Genomic DNA, 27,441 nt, shown 5'->3' with positions numbered 1-27,441 from the left:
TGACTGGCTGCTTATAAGATGCAGTTGTTCATGAAAGTCTTTTGAGGAGAAACTCTAAGAGACTCCACATCTATGTGTTCATGAGCTGTTTTGCTTCATTTACATCAGATGTCAAAACACTGTCTCCCCCACACTCCTGGCCCACACTCCTCTGCACACGGCCACGCACAGATCCCTTTGGTGGATGGTGTGGCACGTAAGCTTCAGTGTTGGGACATACATGCCTGATATCTGCTTCCTTGGTGCTCACGATAAACAGGGCTGCCTTTGCAGTAACCCCTGAGACCCCATTTCCATCTCACAGACAGGGGCACTGACATTTTGCTTCATCTCTAGATAGGACACAGATCTGGAAAAGTGTATTTAAAGCTGATAATGTTGGAGGAAGTCTGCGCAGGAGCAGAGGGCTGCTGAGCCAGACCCGAAGCGCACGGATTGATTTTATGGTGTCCGTGATGAATCTGTGTTGACTCTTTTTTCCCAAGGCCTCTTGTAACGGAGAGCACAAATATTTGGATTGCTGACCCAGAGCATTTTATGAAATGTGTAAAGACATTCAAGCTCTACCTGCATGGGAAATTCTCACTTAACCATATAATTAGTTAGAAAAAAGACCTGATCAACATACACTGAAAATCTTCACTTAGGAAATATGTAGACAAGTAGGGAAAAATAAGGTTGTGTGAAAGGGAATTTTTTTTAAAATCTGTTCTGTGGCAAAGCAGAACTGTCACATGAGAAAGGATGGCCCTGTACCAGGATGGGCGTATAGTTTGCCGCCAAATCTATCACAATTTTGAGAGCAAAAGAAATACTGTGAAAAATTTTATTAGACTAAGGATATTCAATGGCACTGCTGCCTGAAATGTGGGGCTTACAACTCCTTTATCTGTTTCCCAGATTTGAGGCCCAGAGTTGATGGATTTGTGTGTGGGTGGGGGAAAGGAAGATTAACTGGTGGATTGGCTTAAGAATCTCAGAGAATAAAGAGCTCAAACCTATGACCTACAGGGTTTGTAGCAAAGCTTACCTTGGCATACGGAGTCCATTTTAAAATTGCTAGTAGTAGCAAAGTAGTGAACTTTTAGAGGCATTTGTAACATGCTCATCATTATTAATTACCGGTATGCAGATATACAACTTCATGACTTTAAATATGACAATAAAATTGAATTGCCCCTCTTCTCTAATGAGAGCATACCTCTTAGTCATGCATTCATATTTACTAAGAAAAGACAACTTTTACAAATAATCAAAAGGCAGCATTCTCTCTCTTAGTTGGTTCACAAAGGACAAAAACACCCCCTTTCACACTGCATGAGTTTAAAGCCCTAAGTTCTAATTCCTGTGACAATGAGATCACAAATTTTCCTCAAGAACATGAAGTAATAAATAAACCGCCCAGGACAATCAGGCAATGGGATAACAGCCATGTCTCAGCCTACACTGGAAACATTTTAAAGGAGCATGCGCCTAAATTACCATTGAGCTGTATTTGTTGCACTGCTCTACAAAGAAGTCAACATGCAGATGCTACAAGAAAGCAAAAATGCTGCTGAGAATCTGATAGTAAATGTGGGGTATATGTACTCCGGAATAAGGTGGAGTCGAAGTTCAGAGTCTACCATTTCTACAAATCTTTGAGAGTGTGAAAAACTTAAGACAGCTAACACCTTTTCTGATGCCCGCGTAAGTGCTCGCAAGTCCGTTCCTCTTCTTCCTGTGTCGATAAAGCCAGATGCTGAAGACCATGAGGATGATCCAGCAGGCGGCTCCGATCCCTGCGATGAAGGCCGGCTGCTTCACCACGTCTGAGATCTGCTGAGCAAGGCTGACTTGGTCCTCCGGGGACACAGGGTTTCCATGAGAATCTGAAATACCATCCTCTGATTAATTGGGGTTAAACAGTCAACGTGATCAGGTGGGTATCCATATGTGATATAAACTGGCTATCATTTTATTTTGTCAATTCTTGGATGATGATCTGTTAGACATTTTGAGGGGATTTTGTTTGTTTGTTTGCTTTGTTTTTAGTTATTTTAAGAGAGGATCTCACTATGTAGTTCAGGCTAGCCTTGAACTAGCAGTGATCCTCCTGTCTCAGCCTCCCAAGTGTTGGGACTACAGATATGCACTACCGCATCTGGTGATTTTATGTTTGTTTTTAACCTACCCTTCTGAAGTAGAACAGTCTGTGAGATTTTCAACTGTTTTAAAATTTATAAACTACATTAATTTTAAAATAAATTGTTTATTTTAATTCAAAACAAATGTCATAATTTTGTGAGATAATAAAAACAAGGGTTTCATTTATTTCAGAAAACTCTGGAGGTTCCTGATTAGATAAAATATCTCGCAACATTGCTGATAAATATAGAAAGGCGATACCACAGAATGAAATACTTTAATGCTATTGTACAAATAAATGAGGAGGATTAAATTAATAAACACAAAAGATATAAATTTCTCCTACTTCTACAGTTTATTCCTACTTTTTCTATTTATTCTATAGGAACTCTCAAACAAAAGTATATTTCCTCTGGAAGGTAGATACATAATCTATGTATGTACATGTTCTCTCCCCAAAATTATATGGCAAAATCCTCTTCCAATTACTTCATTTGCACCCCTGTGTTCAGAAAGTCTCATAAAACTGAGGTTCATTAAAACACAATGAAAAATTAAGATAATGTTATCACTGAAAGCACTATGAATAATTTTTCTTTTAAAATAATGACCATGCTGAGAAACAGATATAAGAATATTAAATATGTAAAAGAATTATCAAGTGTTATGAATAGTCAAAAAGACTTCTAGTTAATGTTAGACATTTTGATTCAAGAATTAAAAATTAATGGGCTCTATGACTAATAAAATTTACTTATTTTACATTTATGTCTTCAGCCTGCTAAGATATTTCTCAAACCTATCATTCCCTCAGTTCACACAGAACAGACGGCATAGTCTTTGGAAAAAACTGTGGGCTTTGCTCCTTATCAAAATAATATCCCTTTTTTTTTGACACTGAGTTTTATCTCAACCCCAATTTTGTCCAGTGGGTACAATTTCCAGGCGAAGCTGTAATCCTCTTCCTCCACAGCATCAAGTGAAACACGAAGCTATTTGCCCGTTTCATTAGTATCACGTTTTCTTGCGATTGGTAAGTCACGTGACTCAGAAGACAGCTTGTACTGTGTTCCTACCCTCTTCCACCGGTGCACCACCCCTTCTGGATCTAAGTGGGACTTTCTGACAATAGAAGAAGGATGTAGGGACCTGTGATGGTTACCCGTGCTCCGCCTTCTCCTGGTTCTCCGGTACGGTTAGAACAGATACCTGCCTCGCACAGTCCCCTTCCTCGGGGCCACGCAGATACAGCCTGTCTGACTCAACCCCATCCTGACATCAGGTGCACACATGTACAGAAGCGACAACCTCTTAGTTACCACAGGACACTGCAGAAGTCATGCTTGCTTTTTCTAAGAACAGACAACACTCACCACAGGAAACTCCTTGGGTGAGGCCCTGAACACCAAGAAAGACTTTGCCCACAAGTGATCTCTCTCTCGCTCTCTCTCTCTCTCTCTCTCTCTCTCTCTAGCTTCCCTCCTGCGGGTTGAGTGCTTCACCTCTGTGGCCCTCTGGCCAGCCCTCGTGGCATTTCTCTTCTGTCATTTCACGCATTTTGTTATTTTGCCTCTTCTGCTTTTCATCTGATCAACACTTCAGCCCCAGATCTCCTCCGAGGCGAGGCGTTCCTACACAGAGGCCATCTGAGCAGGTCAGACAGAAGCCACAGGGCATCTGTCAGCCAAAATAAGTCTCGTGCTCGAGACAAACCTGGTCACAGGGCTTGGTACTCAGGCATGACGCTGTCTGCTAGGACAGAAAAGCTTCCTGTGCATGGCACAGTACACACACCCACAACCAAGCCCCTGAACCCTGTCGGAGCACGGTGAGTTTAGAACAACTTGCCAGAGACAGACTATGGCCTAAATGAGAGAGAAATACAATCCTGCTAACACAATCTGCTCTACAAGAAGAAATATTTTCCAGTCCAATAACAATTTTCCCAGAAAAAACATTGATACCACTCCTTCTATAGGAACAACATTTCTTTAAAAAAAAAAAATCCCCTACAGATTATTTTTCTTGTTAAATGATATTACATCTTAATAAGACATTTGGCAGGAAAAACAAGCGGTCTCCGATGGTGACAGAAAGAGCCTTTAGGAACACAGTACCCCTTTCAACACGAAATGCAATTCCTTCTCATGCTGCATGTGTGGACAGAGGAGGCACTGCTTTTCTGCTTTTTTTCTTGAACAGAATTCCCGATTTTATTCTATAGAGGGTCAAGGCTGAAAAACCTATTTTCACAAAGAGTCACCTGCCTTCAACTGTTTGTTGACGAAAGTTTTATTTCACGTTCCAGACCCTTTTATCTCTGGTTATCCTAAGAGCACTTCATCCTCTGAAAGTTCGCCAGGCAGACCTATTCTTTTTCTTCCTAATACACCCTTTGTATCTGCTAGGTTTATAGATTTCATGGCTATTTGCACAAGGTTAAGTCGAGGAGCTTCAGATTTTATGGAAATAGCCAAGAGAAGTTCCATGCAGGCAACCATATGGGCTTAGCAGAATAAAGTGCGGTGTGACGAATGAATTACAACAGCCCGCCGCAGCGCGGGCTTTGTCTAGCTGCAGCTGAGGCCGTACTAAGATATGGAGAACTGGAACATATTTATGATTTCAAGAAAACCAATTTGACCCTTAAATCCCGTGATCTAAATCTTCAATAATAAAATTACAGATGGCCCTTTTCCAAGTTCATCTCGCAAAGAGAAGGACTAAAAGTCACACGTTACAAAAACAGGACATCAACATCAGCAGTGGGAAGGGTCACCGCACGTAATTAATGATCTCAATTTTAATCAAGTAATACTGACATTTCACAAAGGCAGGAAATATCTGGATATCGATTATTTCTTCAACATAACTGTTTCTCCTATATCTTATATAATAGTGGAACTGCTGTATCAAGCAATTTTTTTATCACTTCTTGCATTGTTTGAATTAAAACAGGAAGCTATTTTTGTTTCAAAGTCACGTATGAAATCATTTCTTTGAAATGCCCTAAATGACGAAGATAAGTCCAAATGTCTATGGCTGTGATAGTCAGGAAGGTCTTAGAGACAGACTTGACAAGGTGTGTCACAGCACGGACTTGCAAAGAAGCGGTCCCCCAGCCGGGGGCGTTTTGGAGGGTTGTCATTCATGAACTTGTAGTCACAACGGGCACAGCTCCAGAGCCACGCCACTTAAACCCTCTCACAGAGTAAGTACTTCCTTCCTCTTCTCTACTGGCCCAGAGACAACCTTGGAAGCCAAGGTGAAAGAAATTAAGCCAATGTCTATGTGGAAAAAAATCCCACCCAATACAAAACTTACCACAGAAATTTCACATGTACTCAAGGTGTGATTAAAAAAAAACTACACTGGCTGTTAATCCTTTAGAAAGATTTACTTCACTACATATTGCATTAATCTCCCTTAAAATCGGCTCCCTCACTTTGAGCACACTTATCCCATCATTCTTGTCACTTTCTGAAGCAGATCTGGATGCCCCCCCCTTTATGAGTGTCCTTAGTTGTGTGGTCCTGGCAGCCTGCATGCCCCAAACCAGCTCATAATGTCCACCTGTCCTGGTCATTTTGACTTTGGGGGAGAGTTTTGAGGTTACATGTTTCTGTACCCAGTGAAAAGGTGGATGGGGACACACTGTGATGTTTTATGAGTCGACATTGCCATTGGATGGATGTAGCAGCAGCATTCACCATAGTTTTGACAATGCCTCATAAAAACAATACGACGTCCACGATGGCTTCAGAAAATGGCAACTGCAATGGGACACGTAGGCTCACAGCTAAGGCGAGTATTCTGAGGAGGACTAATGGAAATGCATCTTTTACTGTAATTTTTTCATTTAAACACACACCTTATCTTTTGATCAGCCCTTGCGTACATCAGGCAGGCAGCATTCTTTAGCACTGGAGCACCAACAGTATTTTCAAAATGAATGTTGAATTCTTTATGTATTGCAACAAAGTTGATCAAAGACAATGTTCCTTAATTTCAAATTAATTGCAAGAAGTCATTTATGTTATTGGCCTGCAAAATTAGCATGTGCTCTTTTGTGAAGTGTAATGTATTTCCTTGTTTGTACATCCTTGTTGATACATTATTGTTTAGCGTCTGACATAAAATAGCCTGAACTTCTGACTTGTGACATACACATGCGAAGTTGCCTGTGGAGTTCTCCCTACCTTTCATAATTAAAACCTCACCTCTTAAAATGTGATCTTTCCTCCCCACTTTTTAGTACCACTTTTTAGTATTTTGTCACTGTTTTTGTTCACTGTAGATTTTACTAGTGACCCCTCATTGATTTGTGTACCATGTTCATACTGCGATGCGGATACTGAACTGTAGCTATGAATGCTACATCAGATTTAAAAAAAATTAATACTGAAGTGCAAATTGTATTTAACTTTCTAAGTAATTACTATGTAAATATGCTCCAATGCTCTTTAACGTCTCCGTTGATCTTTTTTTAGAAAAAAGCATTACACTTTTAAGTAGACATAAATGTAGACATAATTTTTGCATTGCTAGAAATTTCCAACACTTGGTTTAAGTTTTGCATTGAAGGTGGGTTTTTTTTTTTCTTTTTTGAAACCAAAAGTGAGCTCCATGAGGTTACACACTGCGTCTTCCTTGTTGGCTGAGGATTCTTAGTACTCATTTAATACCATTTGTTGAAAAGTCGAAAAAAAATCCATAGGACGGAGCTAGGATATTATGAAATAATAATCTGAAATATTATGAACTATTATTTAACATGAGTGCTTGGGTAAGTTTAAATTTAGTTGTGTAGTCGTGCTCTACATAGCAGCGTTCCGGTCAGCAATGAACCACGTGTGTGACTGTGGTTCCGTAAGACCATATAATGGTGCTAATGACACCACAGATGGCTTAATTTGTGCAAGACACTCCATGATGTTCACACAAGGACAAACTGCCAACGGTGTATCTCTCAGAATGAATCCCCACTGGTAAGTATCGCGTGACCGTATTTATACCTATAACTGTCTATGTTTTAAGCAACGCATACCATTGCAGGTACACGGCACATGACATTATCTCATTGGACTTGTAAAAGTGGCTCAGTCACACGCAAGAGCAGCACAGGCACAAGCGGTACGGTGACGGCTTACCTAACTGGATAAACTGAGGCTCACTCTTCACGCCAGCTCCAGCCCCGGTGCTGGCCGCCACTTCCACACTGTACCGGATTCCGGGGACCAGAGAAGGAATGACCACAGAGAAGGTGGAGCCGTCCACGGTCTTGTTGATATGGTACCGGGTCTCATTGCCCAGACACCAAACCTGCAAGGAGGACGCAACAAAATCCACGCTGTTAGATGGTCCAAGTTAATGCAAAAATCAACCTGGGACTTAGATGCAGTTCAGACCTGGGCAGAGTTCAGATCTATTACGAACCTACCGCAGAAAGGTATTTTTCCCTAGCGCCGAGCTCCGAGAGACTCTTTCAACCCAGCCTAGTGCTGGGGTAGCTGCAAGACCTCTTTAGACGTTCTTAGGCTCCCTTAAAGAACTATGGAAAGCCAGTCTACAAATTTTGGCTTGAAGACACTCTTTTCAGTGCACAGCATGAGGTTTTAAGTCCGCCCATATCGTTAGTTTTTTTTTTCTTTTTCTTTTTAATATCAGGAAATTCTTTGCCAAAATAAAAGTAACTTAAAGATACCTGTGCGTAGCCAAACAACAATAACCTACCTATCACCATTCTAAGTTTCCTTATAGGTACGACGCAAGGTGATCAGAGACCATAATACAAAAAAGAAAGTAAGGAGCACTTCGTCTAATACTTCACCGGGTTGGTGGGGCACAAAAGCTGTCACTGTCACTGTCATCTCATTTACAAAAAATCCAAGAAGCAGTTGATTTAAAAGGAGGGTGAGCTTCAAACTACTATAAAGTACTTCATGTAAATATGACTATTCAAAATAAACCTTTCTCAAGAAGTAAAGACCTAGAATTTTATTCAGCCTTATGGGATGCTAGACTATTATCAGTGAGAGATATTGGGGACCTGATCTTATATTTAAATGAAGATAGGAATTAACCTTTCACAGCATATATGAGATCATAAGGAATAACTACACAGTGGGTGTGAAAGAAAACATTTGTGTAATTATTAGGTTATTATGCACCTTGTTAACTTTGACAGGAATATTGTGGTAGAAAATTATTTTGAAGGAGTTAAATAAACACACACTACGATACAGTCCTTATTGTAATGTTACTGTCTTTTAGCCTCTCAACAGTAAAACTGCACATCCTCACACAGCAGCCCCGCCCTCTGTGACTGTCCGATTTTCTGTGCACAGCTGGTGGTTCAGGGTGTGAGCTGAATGTATCCCCGTGACTCAGTGTTGCCACTCACACTAAGACACCAGCGTGTCCCTGGTCACTCTTATTTAGCACTTGATGACTTTAACTTGCTCATATGTTGAGTGTATTTTGTTGTTACTTAATAGGTCAGTCAAGAAGGATACATGTTGCCTAATGAAATAAAAATATTTTAAAAATTGTAAAAAGAGAGAGAATCATTGAGGGATCTGTTGCAGTAGTTAAGAACTTGGACAGGGCGTGATGATACTTGGACTCAGTTTCCATAAGAGAATGATCCATAGAACAGTAAAGAATACTCTATATTCTTTACGATATCTGAGCAGTATGTAGGATTAGCTTCAGGTAGACTATTGTCTATCCTGTAATAGGAAATGGGATTCATAGTTAATCTGAAAATATCAGTGTCTTCTATCACTTGGTCAATAACCTTTCATTTTTTTCTTTCAAAGTTAATATTGTTTTAATACAGTTTCAGTGGATATAACACCAGCAAATGGTCAGACACTGCACCAGGATCTGACCATTTGGAAATAAAGACTCCTCTGTGGCTATTTCCTCCCAATTACATTACACAGCTGAACCGAAGCCACAAACTGATTTTGTACCAGTCAATCAGGTTCTGAAAGGCATTTTATTATTTTAAATTGACCATGAAGTTAAGTGAAATCCACCCTTTCACATTTCTTGAAGAGAGAAATGAGTTTGATTCTTAGGGGAAAATACCTACATTACACATTTTTACTTGAGAGCTGAGACAGCTCCTCATTTTCAATCTTTAAAAGTCTTCTCTAACAATTTATTTTTCCGGACTGGGACAGGAAGAACAACCTGTCACTCCCCAGTGTTGAAATAACCTTGAAACTCAGGAGAAAGCACTTAGAAGTACGGACATTTTTATTTTTTAATAACTCAGCTATGCTACAAAATCTTATCTGAGACATTGCAAGACATCCACAGTGCATTTATGTCCATATATTCAGTACTTTTACAAAGTGTATCTCTATTAATACCCATAAATTTCCTAAGTTGATTTTCCAAAAAAATAAGCTTAGTATGTTTAGTCATTGTACAAACTAATCTGCTACTTAAAAAGTTTCTGGTTTTTATTTGGGCCTTAAGTTAGGATGCACACCAAAGTCAGCCAAGGAGATTTACACAAATGCTGTACAAGGGCCCCGGCAGCCTGCCGGACTCAGTCTCTGAGGGTGGAGGCAGCCTCCTGTATTTGGAAAATGATTCTACCAGTGCTTCCGGTGTTGGCCTAGAGCGGAAAATTACTGACCTCTGGTAGGGAAGGTGGATGTATGGACCTGCTTAAACACAGCTCCTTTCTTTCTTTCTTTTTCTTTCTTTCTTTCTTTCTTTCTTTCTTTCTTTCTTTCTTTCTTTCTTTTTCTCTCTTTTTTGTATGTAGAAAATAATGATTTAAATTACATAACTTATTTAGTAACTGGAAAAAATGAGTGTCACATAAGCAAAATTCACTGTGTACAGTATGTATTTTGCAGTTAAAATTCTAGTATGCGATATGTTTACAAAAGTGAAAAAGTACACATAAAATCTGTTTGGCTTTGAAGCTTTCCTGATCCAGTATATTAATTATTCATCTATTATTGATAATTAAGGTGACCTTATAAGACAGATTCGTTAGTCGGGTAAATTCATACATGCTGTCTTTAACTAAATCTCATGTCTCTTAGTTTTTGAAACATCTTAAAATGGTTTAAAATATCTGGTTAATATAAATAAGTAAAATGAATAAATGAATAAAATAATTATTCAGACTTAGTAGACTAAAATCCTTGATACATTATATATTTTTAAAATGTACACAAAATTGCAGAAATTTATATAGTTTTTCTCTGAGACATGAATTTCTCCTTAGAGATTAAAACCAGGTTTATAGAAAAAATAACTTTTGTATGCATCAGAATAACTTCTCTGATTTGGTTTTAGAGTTCTAAAATTTAAAAGATATAAAAATAAGCAAACCATTTTTGACTGAGTTTGACTATGCATAGCCAATTCCATAGAGTAATCCACTTCTGGAAAACATACTAAAGCTTTTTATAGGAACAAAAATATTGATGCCATTTAAATTTGGTATTTGTCTTAATATAGATATATGTGTTTACTTTGGGATCACTTATATTCCTTCTTTTAAACTGAATATTTTATATAGCTTTTCTAGCAAATAAAATAATTCCCAAATCACTTCCTAAACGCGAAGTATTTTTAAAAGTAGTTTAGCATTTTGTTAGTTTCGCCAGCAGATGGCGCCAAATACCTATAAACAATTTATCCAGCTGGCCTTTTTCTTTTGTGTGTGTGAGAAGAGGAGGTGTCCACCAGTGAATTCACACGTGTATGTTACCTTATATTCCTGGACCATTCCATTTTGAGTATCCTCTGGGGGTGGCTGCCAGCTGACAAGGATGGCCGTCCCATTTACATCATTCTTTGATACAGTTACACTTTGAGGTGGGGCACTTGGTGCTATTAAATCATTTTCAAAAGAAGTAAAGAAGTTTATTAGATTGTGTCAGAGAACATGAAAAGCACATAATTCATACTTGCCAAAAATAATTATATAATGGTTATACTTACATACTCTATGCACATTTTAAAGATGTATGCTATCTGAGTCTAATAGTCTCAAGCTACCTGCTTTACTTGAACCTTGCTAACCCGTCGGCATTAATTTTCCATAACCAAAGTTACACAGATTATCTTCTCAAAGCATCAAGATAGTTCTTAATTCTAATACCTCATGAGCCTAATCTCATGCCACACCAAAGAAAGTGTCCAAAATATGGGCAATAAAGGCTACATTTTTACACTAAGCATAGTCTATCATTTATATAGTGACAAAGAGACATTAGGGAGAGCCTCTGGTTTTCTTTTTTAGACTATGCTTGCGCTGTGTAACTTTTACTTTTCTTAAGTGTTCCTTTTTTAATTTTCAGGATGGCCAGCCATACCGGTTTGTCTGAGGGGTTTCCTGAGATATGAGGCATAAGGATAAAATGTTAGCCATGGAAAGTCCCGGGCAAACCGAGATATTACTCACTGTACTCAGAACTCTTTAATTGAACTAACATTCAATAATTTAAAAGTGAGCATCTTCAAATGTGAATGTTAGTCCTGAATAATTAAATGTACACTATATATGTATTGTAATACAGTAAAATGTTCACATCTGCATATTTTTTGTGTAAGCCACCACTGGGATAAACCAACTGTCACGCCACTTTATTTTTTACAGTTGTTCTAATTAAACAGATTCTTTTAGCAAAATCTAATGTCTAGTATAAAGATAGTTAATAAATCTCATGCTCTACTAACATGTCGCAACTTCAACTGAGTTAATAAAAGCCCAACAAATACACTGCAATGCACAGAAATCACACACTTCATCATACTTGCCTTCTTCTAAGGTTTTAGCAAACTTGCTTTCACTGTCTGTTCCTTGAAATTCATTAAAAAAAGGGCGCGCCTTAATTTCATAGTTGACTCCCTTCCTGAGATCAGGAATAACCACACTGTTTTTGGTTGAGGCCCTCACTTCAAAAACTAACCACTCCGACTCCCCGTGGTTGGCTCCTGATGGCCGATAGAGAATTTTATATCCTTGAATATACTGGGACTGTTGGTCCACCTATGAAAACAACAAATACAAATGCAATCTTTCATATCTTTTTATTGCTTGAAAAAATAAATAATGAAATGCAAAATAAAAATCTATAAGGCTCTACACTACGGATTGCTAGTTTATATAAGTGGAATACTAAAAAAGCATTATCTTTTGCAAGTTGATATTAATGTATATATGAAAGACACAGTATCTAAGAGTCACATAAAAGTCAAGGGGATGTGTTGTATTACTTTTTTATTTGAGAAGCCTACTTACTGTCTGGAAATATCTCCATGTTTAAAAAAAAAGTGTGATAATGAATCTGTCATAAATTACATATCTTAGTTAATACTTTATATTTCTTTCCCCTGAGACTAGTAAAGTAGAATAGAAAAACTGCACAAAGATAAAACTTCTTTTCTCTTTTAATACTAGGCCACAGACAAATAATAATGACATGATAAGGTGATCGTTTGTGTAGAAGGGCTCAGCAGGTAGTTAAATTACATACACACGTCACAGAGCTCACCTGCTTCTCAAAAATGAAATCAAATAGGTAAGAACTCACTGTCCAGTGTACTTCAATGGAAGAGGAAGAAAGGGTGGTGGGGTTGTGCAGATGCAGGACGACATTGCCCAGCTCTCGCTGCACCTGCTTGTGGTCCACCCCTTGACTTGTTGGCGGGACGTCTGCAACAATTCAAGAAGAGAGGGTCAGGCCCTTCACAGCTCTGGAAGAGCAGATGACAGCGTGGTGACACAGTCTTTTCCTTCATACCCACTCTCAGAAAGAAGAATCCCTGGGACTGCGGAGCTGACTTGACACAGAATAAAGAAAACCTTAACCTTGCTCTTGGGATCTGAAGAATAGTGACACCCGGAGATGGGGCAGGGGAGACAGGAGGCAGTGGGGGGAGAGGATGAGTAGAGGCCATCCACACAGACAGGGGCAGAAGGTGAAGGTAACAGTAGCAAAGAGCCACTTTTAAGGGTTCTTCCTATCACGCAATGATTGTTTTCTCTCTGCAAATGAGAATGCCAGTGCAAGCTGAGTTTCTTAAAACCCGCTACGACAGGAAGTACGCAACAAGGAAGAAACAGCAAAGAATTGCCATAGTGTGGACGGGCAGCGAGAGGTATGGGCCGTGGTGGGCAGCGAGTGAGCTCAGAAAGAAGTTGGGCAGTGCCTCTTCTCAAAGGCCCCCTGTTATATGCAAAATAAGGAAGAGGGTAAGTGAGCGCCTAGGCCATCAATAAGGGAAACAAATCTGATTAGATTCAGGAGAAAAACAGCTCCTAACACGCACGTCGTCGGCGATGGTTTGGTTACGGTACGTTCACTTGGCCAATTGTATTTTCAGCCATTGCATCCCTGTAAATACATTTTAATGAAGAATTCTCAATCACAAAGACACCACGATTGCAGAAGAGAGATAAAAAACACTGTAAGAATTAAACTGCCCTCAATGATCACTGTCCTACCCTTCTATTTTTCCCCTGAAAAGGAGGGGCTTTGTTAAACTTATTAAAGTTGGTATGTAACAAAAATTTCTCACTTTTAAAAAGGTTTTCTAAATGCAGATGAGTTGCTTTATTAACAACAGTAAAAGGAAATACAGACTAAAAGAGAGAAGAAAATACAGGGTTATTTTTTTCCAGAATTCTGTTTCTCAGAGTATTGCATTTTGCCATGGATATTTTAGATTATTCACTATGCAGTAGAAAACAACAATGAGAATTTTAGTTTTCTGAAATATTAAACATCTTCTAAGAACTAACCTTTGGCAGAACAAAAAGGCATGAATAGTAAAAATGAAATTTGTGTTTTTGATAGAATTCAGGGAAGCCAGGCAAATCAAAAAAAGGCTAGGAAGGTCTTAGCTACTATTTGTAGGTGGATATACTTAACCTACGAATTAAGCTTACAACGCAACAAAATAGGAAGTGCACCTGCGATAAACCTTGTATCCCACACATGGCTACTGCTGGCCGTTGGGATCCTCTTGTCACAGACTGCATATGGAGCGCTTGACTGTCACCTGCCCAACTCAGGCCCATTTGTTTCCTAATGACCTCCATGGCCCCTACCACCTCACCTACCATCTATCCCTAGGGCCAGAGTGAAGCATTCAGAGTAAGACACACAGGTGCCCACCCGGCCTCAGCAACTCAATAACTTTATGATACCAGAAATATTTATTCTTCATTTTGCTACACGTCACATGGTGATAGAATGGCAGGCCCTCTGAGGACTGTTGCGAGAACTTCACTTTGGGAAGTCCTGCGAAGTGCTCTTCCTGAGTACACTAACCAAACCAATTTGTGCAGACTCACAGTTCTTTCCCCGCACAGCACAGACAGACAGCTGTGGGACGCACCTTCACAATAAACACTGTAAAAAGCAGGTACCAGGATTTGCGTCTCAAGCCTTCATTTCTCTGGATGAAAATAAGCCTGCCAGTCAATTCCTTTGAAAAATTTGCTAGATTCTTCCATCAACATAGTTTATAATAATAGTATTTTAGAAAATTTCCCATCAGAAAGAAAAGTAGAAAGTGATGTCTGATATTACACTTTTGAGAAGCTTCTAAATTAACTTTTCATTTTTTTTTCATCTTGTTGAAAGAAAACTGTACTATAAAGTAAAAGGTCTCTCTTGATATTGAGAACCAGACTGAGGAAACCTTAGTGCTTTATGAGACTGCTGCCCCAGTATTGGAATTCCCTATACAAAATCACTATGGAGAAGGTTTAGCACTACACGGAATAAGTGGTATTTCCTTCTGTACACTACACGCGCACTCAGTTATATTCTGTGCATTTACACTTCTTATTTGAAAAGGGTTATGGAAACTATGCCTGGTCCCTTCTGAATCAATTTTAAGCAACCCTTTATTCTACCTCTGGTTTCTCCCCTTTGGGGACAAATTCTGTGCCTCCCACACGACTCTGTTCAAGTTCTTTCTCAGGGTCCTGCTGTGGCCCTGATCCTCAGCCAGGTTTTACAGCACCTCAAAAGCTATCCCAAAATTAAACGATGACATCGGCCTCCATTACTTCTACTCCTCCATCCTTCCCTGCGGCGAGGGGGTCAGAAAAGCCTGTATCTTCCACACGGCAGTCTTCTAAAGGGAAAGGATTCCATATTTCCTCTACATTCTTTATTTTCTGGGCTGAACACGCCAGGAGCCTTGAGTCTCTTTTCCTGTGATGTGACTGTCAGCTTTCATGCAGAGCTACGATCTTTACCGCTCTCTTAAAAGTCCATTTGAAAACACAGCGCTCACTCCCAGCACATTGCTCCATTCATGACCAGACCAATTCGGAGGCCAAGGGGAAGAGCGCTCGGGCCAGACATACCGCCACTAATCCCAGCAAAGACAGCGTTTGTTCTTTCGGCAGCTCCATCTCTAGGTTCGTCTAGATGGGTTTTTTTTTCTTAATTGACTTCAAACACAATTTTGCACCGTTGCAGAGCCCCCTACACACACACACACACACACACACACACACACACGTTGCCCTTAAGCCTAATGTTCTCAGTACACCCTTTTACAGCTAATATCTTAAACCTCAGCTCAAGTACCAGACTTTTTAATCGCTCTATTAATTTTAATCTTGTTAGTGCTGGTTCATGGTTCCGGTCTCTCACGATATATTTAATGCCAATGCTCCCCTCACTGGGGTGAGTAGTGTCCTTCTTGGTCTTATGACAGCTGTACCTTTTATGAACTTTTAGTCCAGACTCCGAAAGAAACACAAATATGCCAAGGCATAAAATTGAAAAGAAATCTGATCTCATATACTCATATGTTCATTAATTAATTTAATCTGTGTCCATCCTGAGGAAGGGGCTGATTTAGCTCCATTTTATAGGCAGAAGACCGAAGTTCAAAGCCCTGAATAGCTTGCTGGAGGCCACAGAGCAGGAGGACTGAAGCCCTGAGGTAACCATTTCCTGGATTTCAAAATGGCTCCCCATTTCCTCGTACCAGTCTTCTGACTGGCATGGCTGGGTGTCACTTAAGTTTTTCCATTAGCTACGCCTGTACAAAGGGCAACTGGTTAACACCTTTTAAAAGTTAATTTTCAGAGAAAATGTTAACTACCTACTCATTTTAAAATGAGTATATACTACAAAATCATCCTTAGAAGTAAAAGATAGAACAGCATGAAGTCAATCAAAGGGTTGCAGTCAGAATCCACTGGAAAACCCTGTCCTGGGGACACAGGTTTCAGTTCACTTTACAGCTGTCATAATTTCTACATTCCTTATAAATGCGTATCTAATACTGAAAATCTCAAACTGCCTCAAGACAGGCTCCAAGTGCATTACGACTCCTGGTGAGGTGACTCACAAGAGCAAATATAGGAATTGGGTGTGTTGAATTCACACAGCAAAAGACAGACATGGGCATGTTCTACAACTTGGCTGGTTTTCTCTGTGAATTATGAAGCAAATAGTTCTCCTGAAAAGACTGTGTACACATATACTAAAAAAGACAAAACATGTAATAAGGCCAGCAGACTCCATTCAAAGTGGGAAAAAAGTGGTGTCTTCCCATCATCTTGTCCATAATCTAGCCTTTTATTATAGCTGATCTACAACTTTTCCTTTGGAAATGTTAGCTCAAGACAGAAACATACTCCCTCTGTACGTTCAGCAAAGAATTTTATATTTCTAATTATTATCCTCTAGAATTATTTTTATTTGCTAATATACAAATGGGCACATTCTAAATGTAATGGCATTAGGTTTTTAAAAAAGGTGGTGACATTAAAATGTATGACTTTTCTTCAATATAGAATAAATTTTACTCATGGTATTGAAATGATACAACAAGGAGAGTGTATTGAAATATAAAAATAATTTCACAAAAGATAAAAAGTGTATCCAAAAAATTGTTAAAGTGAATACAATTTCCAGTTTTAAATATCTTGAAAGTGGCTTTACATACATCCATTTTTTCTTTTATCTGTTTCTTCAATCAGTTTTGACTAGAAATAGGTCTTTTCCATTTAAAAGTTTCATATATCATGACCCATATAATTGACAATGAAAGACAAGTCAAACTACAAAATAATTATTTTCTCCTGAGGTGGATGATTGGACAGATGGTTTAAGAACAAGTTTCCAAAGATCTCATGTTTGTGTGATTTGGGGAGTATTACTCGGTTAGTGTAATAATTCTGAAAATTCACCAAAATGACAGTGAATACTGAATCTAAAGATAAAATTTACAATTACAATATAATTTGGAAGTTATGCACACATGTAACTATATCTAAAAATCAGGAAATTAAATAAAACACACAAATAATAAAAATAATAAAGGCTTTTAGATATATTTTCTGTGTATTAAAAATTAATTAAGCAATGTGGAGCACAGATTATAAATGTCCAGTTATAGCACACAGTACAACTATCGGTACAATTATAATATTTAAAGATAAGTAGGTGTCACACAGATAAATAAATCAGTGTTTACCTTGTGTTTTCACTGGATCTGATATTTGGCTTGGATCACTAATTCCGTACGCATTAGCTGCCCTCACAAGGAAAAGGTATATTGCGTTAGGCTTCAGCCCTTTAATGGCAAATGTTTCTGTTTTTACATTCTCTGCTACAGTCTGCCAGCTGCTTCCAGATGCATGGCTAAGGACAGAAACACAGGTCAGAGCATGCATATTTAACGGTTAAAAAGTAAGAACAAACAGGAGTGTCATCTCCACTCTACCTGAAGGCCTCTATAATGTATGATGTAGGAGTTGCTCCTGAATTCAAGTTTGGCTGCCATGACAAAGTCACTGTATTTCTGCTAACATCTGTAACTTCTGGTTTTGAGGGAGCACTAGGGATTAAGTTTGGATCAGTGGGCCTTGGAGGTTGCACAGGAACTCCAAATTCTAACAAGAGAGGAAAAAAAGAAAGATGTATATCAGTTATCTCGATGAGCACACGCATGTAGGTAAATACCCATACATCTTCTCAGACACAAACACATTTACCTCATCAATTTACTAGTACACGAACAATTACATTTTCCGCTTCATTGTAAAGCAAAAATACTAACTTACCTTGAACTTCAATGTAAGCACTCCACGTGGCTTCACCACTGGGGGTGGATGCTGTACAGGTGTACCGACCAGTGTCACCCAGCTGCAAAGGCAGGCAGAAAATAAATATTTGGTACAATCAAGAGCTCACTGGGCTGGAAAAGCAATTATAGGTTTGTATATGGTCCATGAATATGGATAACAGCATTAAAATGCACTAACCAGAACCCTCCTCTTAATTGAATATCTTTTATTGAAAGAGAAGGAAAATAGTGCATAAAGACAGAAAAGAGATTTTATATGGCTATTCTAATTATCTAACAAAATGTGATATTAAATGCATTAATGTTTACCAATGTCAGGGACAAACACTAAAGTATACAATTTTTGAATAGAAAGAGCTAACCTTTTTTGCTATCTCATATCTTTAATAAATCTTATGTTTAGTAAGGCTTAATTAACATTTTATCAGTAACATCTCCATAGACATATGAGATAAATGGCTATTTTTTGGAAAAAAGATAGGAAATAAGTATAAAAGGATTTCACATTAAAGAAACTCCTCCTGTTACCCTTTTTAAAAAACTTAAGTTTAAGGTAGTTGAAGAAATATATGACAAACTCCTGACAGAAAAAACACTTCTATCTCCTGAAACCTGGATGCCAAAGACCAAGACATTGGCTGCACATTCACCTTTAAAATCATTAGAAGCACAATAAACAATAATATATCTCTGCTTGAATTGTAACCATACAAGTAACATTTGACAACGTAAGAATGTTGTCACCTTGTTCTGGCAGTTGCACTAACAAAGTCACAATAGCTGTCACAAAGAAGTAAAACATGGTAAGTTTTGTGGCACATGAAATGAACTGTGATGCTGATCTAAAACTCTGAAGAAAGCCACCCACAGTAGATAATAAAGCAACTAAAATTTAAATTTATTGGTGTCATGACTATTCTTTCATCTGTCCCAAGAACATGTCTGTTCTTGACCTAAAAAAGAAAAATTCAAAGCAACACAACACAGCCCTGAAAGGGTAGGTGTGGAAGGTGATGTCTGGGGAAGGTAACTCACTAAACTTGCCAACTTGTGACCTCATTGTTTAGCGCTTTGATTTGAAACATGCACTTTCTGTGTACAATGCTCCAGAGTTTGGGTTTGCCATATACAGTATTGTGCAACGGTAAAATGCTGGACCAAATGCTCTAGAAGAACTGTTCAAGCATGCAGCATATGAAACTGTACTAGAATATGTCTTGGAAAAAAGCTGCAGCCTGACACTGCTTGGAAGGTATTTTCTCCCCACAAATCACCATCTATTTCCCTTAGCTAGTCTTAGAAGCTTTCTTCCTGCATGGAACCGTAAACTATTTGCCATGGGCTAAATAGTAAGGCAAATCATTTCAAATACACACATGTGGAAAAAGTGTCTGGAAAAGAATGAAGCATCCAATTAAAAATATGTAACAATTTTACTTAGTAAGGCATTAATCCTGAAAGATTTCAGCACTAGCTGCTGGAGGTAAACACAAAGTTAAACAAAGCAGGGTGCTGGGGCGTCATTTCCAGTTACCTTAGCGTATCGGATCTGTAGCACTCCCGTCTCCAGCTGTTTGATTCGAGAATCTTGGGTTGAAACAAGGACCCCATCCTTTCTCCACAAAATTGTGGGCACTGGACTGCCCGTGGCCACGCAGCTGAGGACTAAGGTACCATCGACTGCTACCGTCTGATTCACAGGACCTTGTCGAATGACGGGGGGAGGTCGGTCTGCAATCACTGACAGAAGAAAGAACAGAAAATGGATTTTTGCAACTGGAAGCAATTTTCTAATCACCCAGGCAAGAGCAGTTGCTATAGACTTTGAAACAAACTAAAGATAATTAAACAAGTAATTAAAGTAAGAGACATGCATTATTCAGAATGCATTTACATGATGCATTGGTTCAGAATATTAAAATGAGATACGATGGACTTTTCTCAAATGACCAACCGCTGACTGAACTTGCTTCATTGTCAGTGGAGCTATATAAGAGCTCAGGACTGAATGGGTTGTGGATGGCACAGTACATACACAGTTGCAAGCATGGAATACTGTAAACATAAAAAGACACATAAAAATAGTTCTCCTTAGGAAATATATGAGACAAGTTTTAATGAGAGATCCAAAATCAACCTGGTATTTTAGAGCTATTTGTGTCCAACAGAAAAGTGATGGTCCCATGACAGCATGTTTTACCTTTTTTTGGTTTCACTATGCAGTTCAGGTTGCACTTGAACTCACTTTGTAGCCTAGGCTGGGCTTGAACTCCCAGCAATCTTCCTGCCTCAGCCTCCCAAGTGCTGGGATTACAGGAATGGGCCACCATGCATGGCTTATTTAACAATTTTGAATTCAAAAAGAGGTGCTGGACTTTCATTTACACACCAATTGGGATTGAACTCCTGTATCTTTTTTATTTGACATTTTTAGTATTTAAATATACATGTGTGAAAATTAACCAAATATAATGATTTCATTGGAACTAGAAAGTTGTCCACCTACATTGCTGGTTGGATGATTCAAAAAGATAACTCAGAATGGTGTTCAGACTGGACAAATACCACACACACACACACTGGAATTAACAGAAATAGCAAGTGGATTTCTGTTCATTGTTATGTTATAATAATTTTAATGTACTATTTAAAATAGCAACAAGAAGCATTTTATTATATATAACTGAAATCATTCTTATGTGAAATCTAAAACCTGAAAACTTTCTCTGAAATGAAGTCATTATTTTATGAAAATCTACAACAAGTACAGGAGAAGTAGAATAAATCCATGAGAAACATCCTATCTATTGACTTAGGCACTTTTTAATGAAACTCCACAGATTTTTACATGAATAAAGAGAAGAAAAGCTTAGGGCATTCCTGTACTTATTAAGCATCAAAAATTCTGAGTATCAGTTAAAGTAAAAAAAGAAAGGAAAAAGAGTGACTCTAGGAAAGAAGATTCTGAGAAGTTGCCTAATTAAAGGAAGCTGGTTGCCAGAGTAACTACATTTTGGATGCAATCATTTGAAAATCTGCAAGTGTCATGTTCAAAGTTTCATGCACCAAAGATTTTCATAAGCTGGAGTCACACCTCAATTTGTTCCTCATTAATCATGCAGTAACTATTAGTTTTGTGGGTCCAAATTTTTTTTAAACAGGAAACCAATGGCTTGAAAGCAGTAACTGAAATTCCACTCTTCTCCTCCGGTCTTCTGCTATGCCTTCATTAACTGGTGTGAAATTTGCTGATACCATGGGGCATATAAAAAGGCAGAATTCTGAAACTTGGCAAGAGTGTTGAAAGCTACTACATGGTTGAAAAATGTAAGCCAATAATTCCTTTGCTTAAAATTCTTGAATTGGTTCTACTGTTGAGATTTGCTAAAGTCAGAGATGTCCCTCCTAATATGTATGATAAAAAGAACGAAAGTATTTCATTACATTGGAATTTCATAGAGCCATTTGTGTTCCTTTTATAATAAGAAGGAATGAATATGTACCTCCAGACAGTCAATGAGTAAAGGAGTGCTTCTCTAAAATTGGTTATAATTAAGTCGAATTAAGGTGTAGTTTACAGTTGGTAGCAAATCTGGAGATTCACTCACTCCAGGTTCTATGTTTACAGACCGTTTATATTTGCATCATATTTAGGATGATACACACCTCTCCATTCCTCCTAACCCAGTTTATTGACGTTGTTTTGTCATTTATTTTTGCATTGTTCCTCCTAGGTAGTTAATAAAGCAAGAAAAAAACCAAATCCGTCATCTGCCATGTATCTTTGGGCAAATTCTTTAAATTCTTTAAGCCTCAGGGTTTTTTTTGTTTTTTTGTTTTAATCTGTCAAATGAGGATAACATTTGTTCTAACAAGCTCAGGGGATTGCTATAAAGACTTAAATAAAATAAAAGACATGAAAGTGCTGGTTAACTGGAAAAAGTGAGACATTCACATGTACTCTGCTATCACCTCTTGTTTTATCTGTAAAAATATCCACTATGTAACTAGAGCTGGAAGATTTAAGAATTCATTGCAATAGTTTCACTTTTTTAGGTAAAGCAAATGAAACCCTGGTACTGTCATACATTAGAGTAAGATACAAATAAAATGTTTATTTATTTATTTATTTTTTTGCGGTGCCGGGGATTGAACTCATGACCTTGCGTTTGCCAAGCAGGTGCTTATGCCACTGAGCTATATCCCCAGCCCCACAAATAAAATGTTTAAACTTGCACACACCAAGGAATATAGCACACTGAAATCCAATTTAAAACATAGGATTTATAGGACTAATTTCAAATCAGAGTCTGATCTCACTGGAATTATGAGAATTGAAATACAGTATCAGGCAGTGAAGCATGAGTATGAGAAACAGAAATGTTTAACAAACCAAGTAAGCACAGGAACTTTGGGTCAGAAAGATGCAGTTGTGTAAAATGGAGATGTCCTCATTTGCTCTGTCCGATTGCTACAAGTCATTATTGAGCACTTGAGTGTAGCTAGGGGAACCGAAGTACAACTTTACTTAATTTTAAATAAATTCAATTCAAATTTCAATGGCCATCTGTAGTAAGTAGCTACCATATTGGACAATGCAAAATTGTCTTAAATCTTAGTACTGCTACATGTTTCTGATGGGCTTTGGGCAATATCTTTTTACTATACTCTGCCTCAGTTTCCTCATCAGTGAAACAGGTTGTCAAATTTAAAACTATCCATACATAATAAATTCCTAGCAGAGTGCCACACTAAGTAAGCACTGAATAACTGTAGCTTATTACTATCGTGGATACATGAGCAATAGCAGCGGTAGTAGTAGCAGCATTATCAGTAGTGTGGTTCTGTTGGCAGATTTTATAACAATTGTCAAACTTTTGCCCACATGCAATGAAAGACTGAAAGGCCCTAAGCAGAAGTTATATTATTAGAATATAATATGCTATCATGACTAGAATAATGACCATGTAGACTACATTAATACATATAAATGTATTTATGGAGCAATTTTAAATGAAAAAGAACAGTGCACATCCACTGACTTGTGTTCATGTATGAAAATTTCACATCTAAACAGCAGTGAATAGCGTTTTATAACACAATTATCCATTTGTGAAGGGTTCAAAGCATTGTGTTTCACAACTCTTTGAACGGGGATGTAAGAAATTATCATCCCATTTTGGAAATCAGGACTTGAAACTTTGGAAATTCAAGTGACTTGTCCAAATTAAACCGTTACTCACAAATCCTCATTTTTCTAAACAAGAGGGATCACTCTTTGCAACATATATAACTTTTGAGAGAGGAATTCAAATGATTTTAAATACCATTCATTGTTTAATAATCATTAACTTATTTTTTCCTACATTCTAGTAAAAAAATAAATATTTTCCATTAATTTATGGCATACATTTGTATGTTCCTGAGTCAAATGCTATTAGTGGTGAGGCACAGACTAGGGAGAAGCAGCATTTCAAAGACAGCTGCTACTTTTGTGTCTCATGTATTATCCTGCCTTTGCCTTTGTCCCGCTTCCAAACAATACAGAAGGTCAAGAAGCTGAAGTCAAAGAATATTGAGAACATGCTCTGCCTAGCAACCATCCTTCTGACCTGACCTGGTTATATATAAATGTTATTGTTCGCCCTCACAGTAATTAGAGTCTTACCTGCAAAGAGTGAGTGCACATACGTAAGTTTAAACACCACCAATAAACTTCAAAATAAAGAAAACTAAAACTATACTACCAAAATAGCAGACACAAAAATCACTTAAATTCCCCCAGAAATTACAAGATGAAACAAAATATTTAGTGTTCAGAATGAACTGGTTACTAGGAATCAATCTCAAATTCACGTATGTAGTTTTTAAAAACGTGAGTAAAAGTTCTGTGTGCGACCTAGTTACAAACACAAGCAATTCATGACAGTGTCATGTTAATTGGCACATGGAAATTTTTACTTTCAATTATAATTGTGAGAATAAGTGATACTTGAGAATACTTTAGCATGCTTCCTTCCTCTTTTATGTGCATCTATGTACACACTGCTTTACAAAGTTGCAGGTATAAATACGAGAGCAGTTCTGCATTTAATATTTTCTATATTCTATTGTCCTCCCAGTCATGACTTAATGGCTAGAATGAACATAATGTAGAAATATGTGAGGTCATTCTGAATTATTGTACCCAATACGGGTATAATATGTTTTATAGACAAAGATAAGAGTTTGAGTTTGGTTTTTTTCTCCGGTACCGGGAACCGAACTCATGACGTTGCACTTGCCAGGCAGGTGCTTTTGCCGCTGAGCTAAATCCCTAGCCCCAAGAGTTTGAGCTTTTGACTGAGACAACCCTACTTGTGAAGTCTTGCTTAACCAAGAGCTAGGTGTTTCTTTCTCCTCTGCTTCTTCTTTCAATCACTCAAAAAATATTTACTGAGGATTCCCCACATGTTAGACACTAGATGGACACTGGGTACATAATTAACTTGACTAAACAGATATGAGCCTCAGTGTCATGGACTAGGGTCCAATGAATATAGGAAATTAAACAGAGAACACAGGAAGTCAGAGACACGTTCTGTGTATATATGGTTCACGTAGGGAAGTAGAACCTGTATTTGAGGAGTTAAAGAATGCTTCTTGAAGGAAGTGAAATTTTAAATTAGAGGAAACAATACATGAGAAGTCTTAACAGAAAGGAAAAGCACAGTTAACACAATAGAGTCAGGCATCTGAGTAACAGGGTATTCAGAGCTGAACATGCCTGGGGTCAGATCTTGCACTGTCAGAATACGAATGCTATCCAGTTGAATAATGAAATTCAGAATCGCAAAGTGTCCTCTAGAATTTCTTGAAATTCAAGTATATTTACAAAGCTAGCCAATATTATACTTGTGGGTGACATAGTCAAAACTTTCTTCTGAAATTAAGATCAAGAGAAATACATCCACCATCACCAAATCTACTCACTATAATGGAGGTCACAGACAAAGTAAGATAAGACAAAGGAGAAGTAAAACGTACAAATATTGAGGAAGAAGTAAAAATGGTCTTTGTAGCTGCCTCATGCTGTACATAAAAATTTCAGAAAAATCTACTGAACAAATTATTAGAAATAGTAACTAGATTTACTGAAGTTTCCTAACGCAAGGGTAATATACATATTGAGTCAATTGTACAATTAGGCACTTTCTCAAAAAATTCAATAATGAAATTTGAAAAATACGTATGCAGTCACATGAAAAACCATGAAGTACTTTAGATATACCTCTACTAAAGCATGTGCAAGAAATCTAGCCTGACAACTCTAAAACACTGAGAGAAACTGTAAAATCTAGACTGACATACATATGATATATATATCACTTTCTTGAATTGAAAGGTTCATATTGTTAAAATGGTGATTCTCCTTAAATTATCTAATAATTTAACCATAATTAAGGTTTCTGGTTAGGGTGTACGTGTGGGTAGAATTTGCTTTTCAAATTTATGAGGAATGTAGAGGATCTCCAATAGCAAACCTAAATCAAGAAAAACAAAGTTAAAGACTAACCCTACCATTTTTTAAAAAGATGTACTACAAAGCTAAAATAATTCAGACCATAAGTAATAGTATAAACTTATCATGGAATGAAACAGAGGGACCATAGTTGCTCACACATCTGTATTCATTTAAATTTTGATGAAGTGCTACTTCAGTTAGATGGGAAAAGGACGAGATTTTCAATAAATGATTCTGGAAACATTCGTTTCCATATGGGATAAAAAAGAAGAATTTTGACCACTAACTCACACTATACACAAAAATTATTCCAGCACACATCAAAAACTTGAATCTCAAATGTGTGAAAACCGAAAGTCTAAGAAAAATTAATAGAACATAACACTAATCATAAAATAAAAAATAATATATTAGGCCTCATCAAATTAACTAATTTTCATGTCATCATTAATAGAATTACTGGGGAAGAATATTTACAGTACATATCTAGTTAACAAAGACTTTCACCTAGAATATATGAAAAAAAGAAAAAAAAACATGCAATAAGGAAACTTTTGTATATATGAAAAATAGAAAAAAAAACATACAATAAGGAAACTTTTGTATTGTTATACAAAAGGCATACCAAGATAGAGTGTGTGCATCAGTAGATGTGAATTGGAATATTTAGCTTTAATAATAAAAGTCCTAAACAGAAAACAATTTATCAGTAAGGAAGCATATAAAGAAACTGGGTTTTATTTATGTACTACACAACACTACAAAGAGAATGTACTACTGATATATACATAGGTGAATTTTACCAGCATTATTTTGAACCAAAAATATCACACACAAAAGAGCAGCACATGATTTAATTTAGCTGTAAATCTCAAGAATTGGCAAAACAAATCAAACTAATGAAAGTCAGAAAGGTGATATCTCTGCCACAGAGAATTTAAATACCTAGAAAAGTCAGTGGAAGCTTTCTGTGGTCCCAAAAATGTTCCATATCTTGATCCGAGTGGTTGTTACCTGAACACATTCATCAAACTGTACTTGCTTATGCATAGAGTCTACATTACACTTCCACTCATTCAACCGAGATGAAAACAGTGGTCTAGAGAAATGAAATGTTCCAGTAACCGGAAGGAAGTGCAATTTGGAACAGGGAAGGAAAAGAGAATGAGCCTGGTAAGTACTCCAGTTTCAGACTACAGGTGATTCGGACAGGGAGTTGTAATAGTGATAAAGAACACTTGATTGATTGGAAAGATTATTGAATATATACACATATAAGGCAGGATGAGACTCAAAGATGATTACACAGTTTTTAATCACAGAAGCTACTGTTATTATATTAAGTATTTAAATCATCTGAAGCTTAAAAACAGTCTGAATGCATAGAGCAAGCTTATGATTTTTTCCTTTAATTCCTATTCCATCTTCCTCCTTGAAAGATAATGTTTCACTCTTTAATCTACTGTTTAGATCTGAAAGTGCAAAAATAATTCCAATTGTTCCAATGAATTTAGCTACAGAAGCAATAACTTCTTTATCGCTATTAGGTTTTCTAGCACTAGTAGTAGTTCTACTTTTGATTTGGAAGCATTTTTACACATAATACTTTCATGATTGTATACAAACATAAACATGATATATACAAATGTTTTATAACATATAAATATAAATTTAAACATAGAAATATATTTAAAGCATCTATA

The 27,441-nt window shown here is 37.4% G+C and overlaps 1 protein-coding gene across 5 annotated transcripts in view; it reads right to left on the bottom strand.

Annotated features, from left to right (window-relative positions):
• Positions 1-27,441, bottom strand: part of Robo1 (roundabout guidance receptor 1) — an 891,813-nt gene that overhangs the window by 50,046 nt on the left and 814,326 nt on the right. For all 5 annotated transcript variants that reach the window (XM_013503701.1, XM_013503711.1, XM_013503704.1 and 2 more), the window contains 9 exons: positions 19,769-19,974; positions 18,212-18,293; positions 17,872-18,040; positions 17,623-17,789; positions 12,702-12,823; positions 11,926-12,157; positions 10,874-10,995; positions 7,278-7,449; positions 1,674-1,871 (listed from right to left, as the gene is read on the bottom strand). In XM_013503701.1, the coding sequence (XP_013359155.1) occupies positions 1,674-1,871; positions 7,278-7,449; positions 10,874-10,995; positions 11,926-12,157; positions 12,702-12,823; positions 17,623-17,789; positions 17,872-18,040; positions 18,212-18,293; positions 19,769-19,974 (1,470 nt within the window). The remainder of the gene's footprint in view (positions 1-1,673; positions 1,872-7,277; positions 7,450-10,873; positions 10,996-11,925; positions 12,158-12,701; positions 12,824-17,622; positions 17,790-17,871; positions 18,041-18,211; positions 18,294-19,768; positions 19,975-27,441) is intronic.

This window comes from Chinchilla lanigera, unplaced genomic scaffold, assembly GCF_000276665.1.
Source record: "Chinchilla lanigera isolate Chin_1 unplaced genomic scaffold, ChiLan1.0 scaffold00006, whole genome shotgun sequence".
Lineage (NCBI taxonomy): Eukaryota > Metazoa > Chordata > Mammalia > Rodentia > Chinchillidae > Chinchilla > Chinchilla lanigera.
Note: the sequence above shows the minus strand (reverse complement) of the source record. Positions and strands in the feature narration are given on the sequence as shown.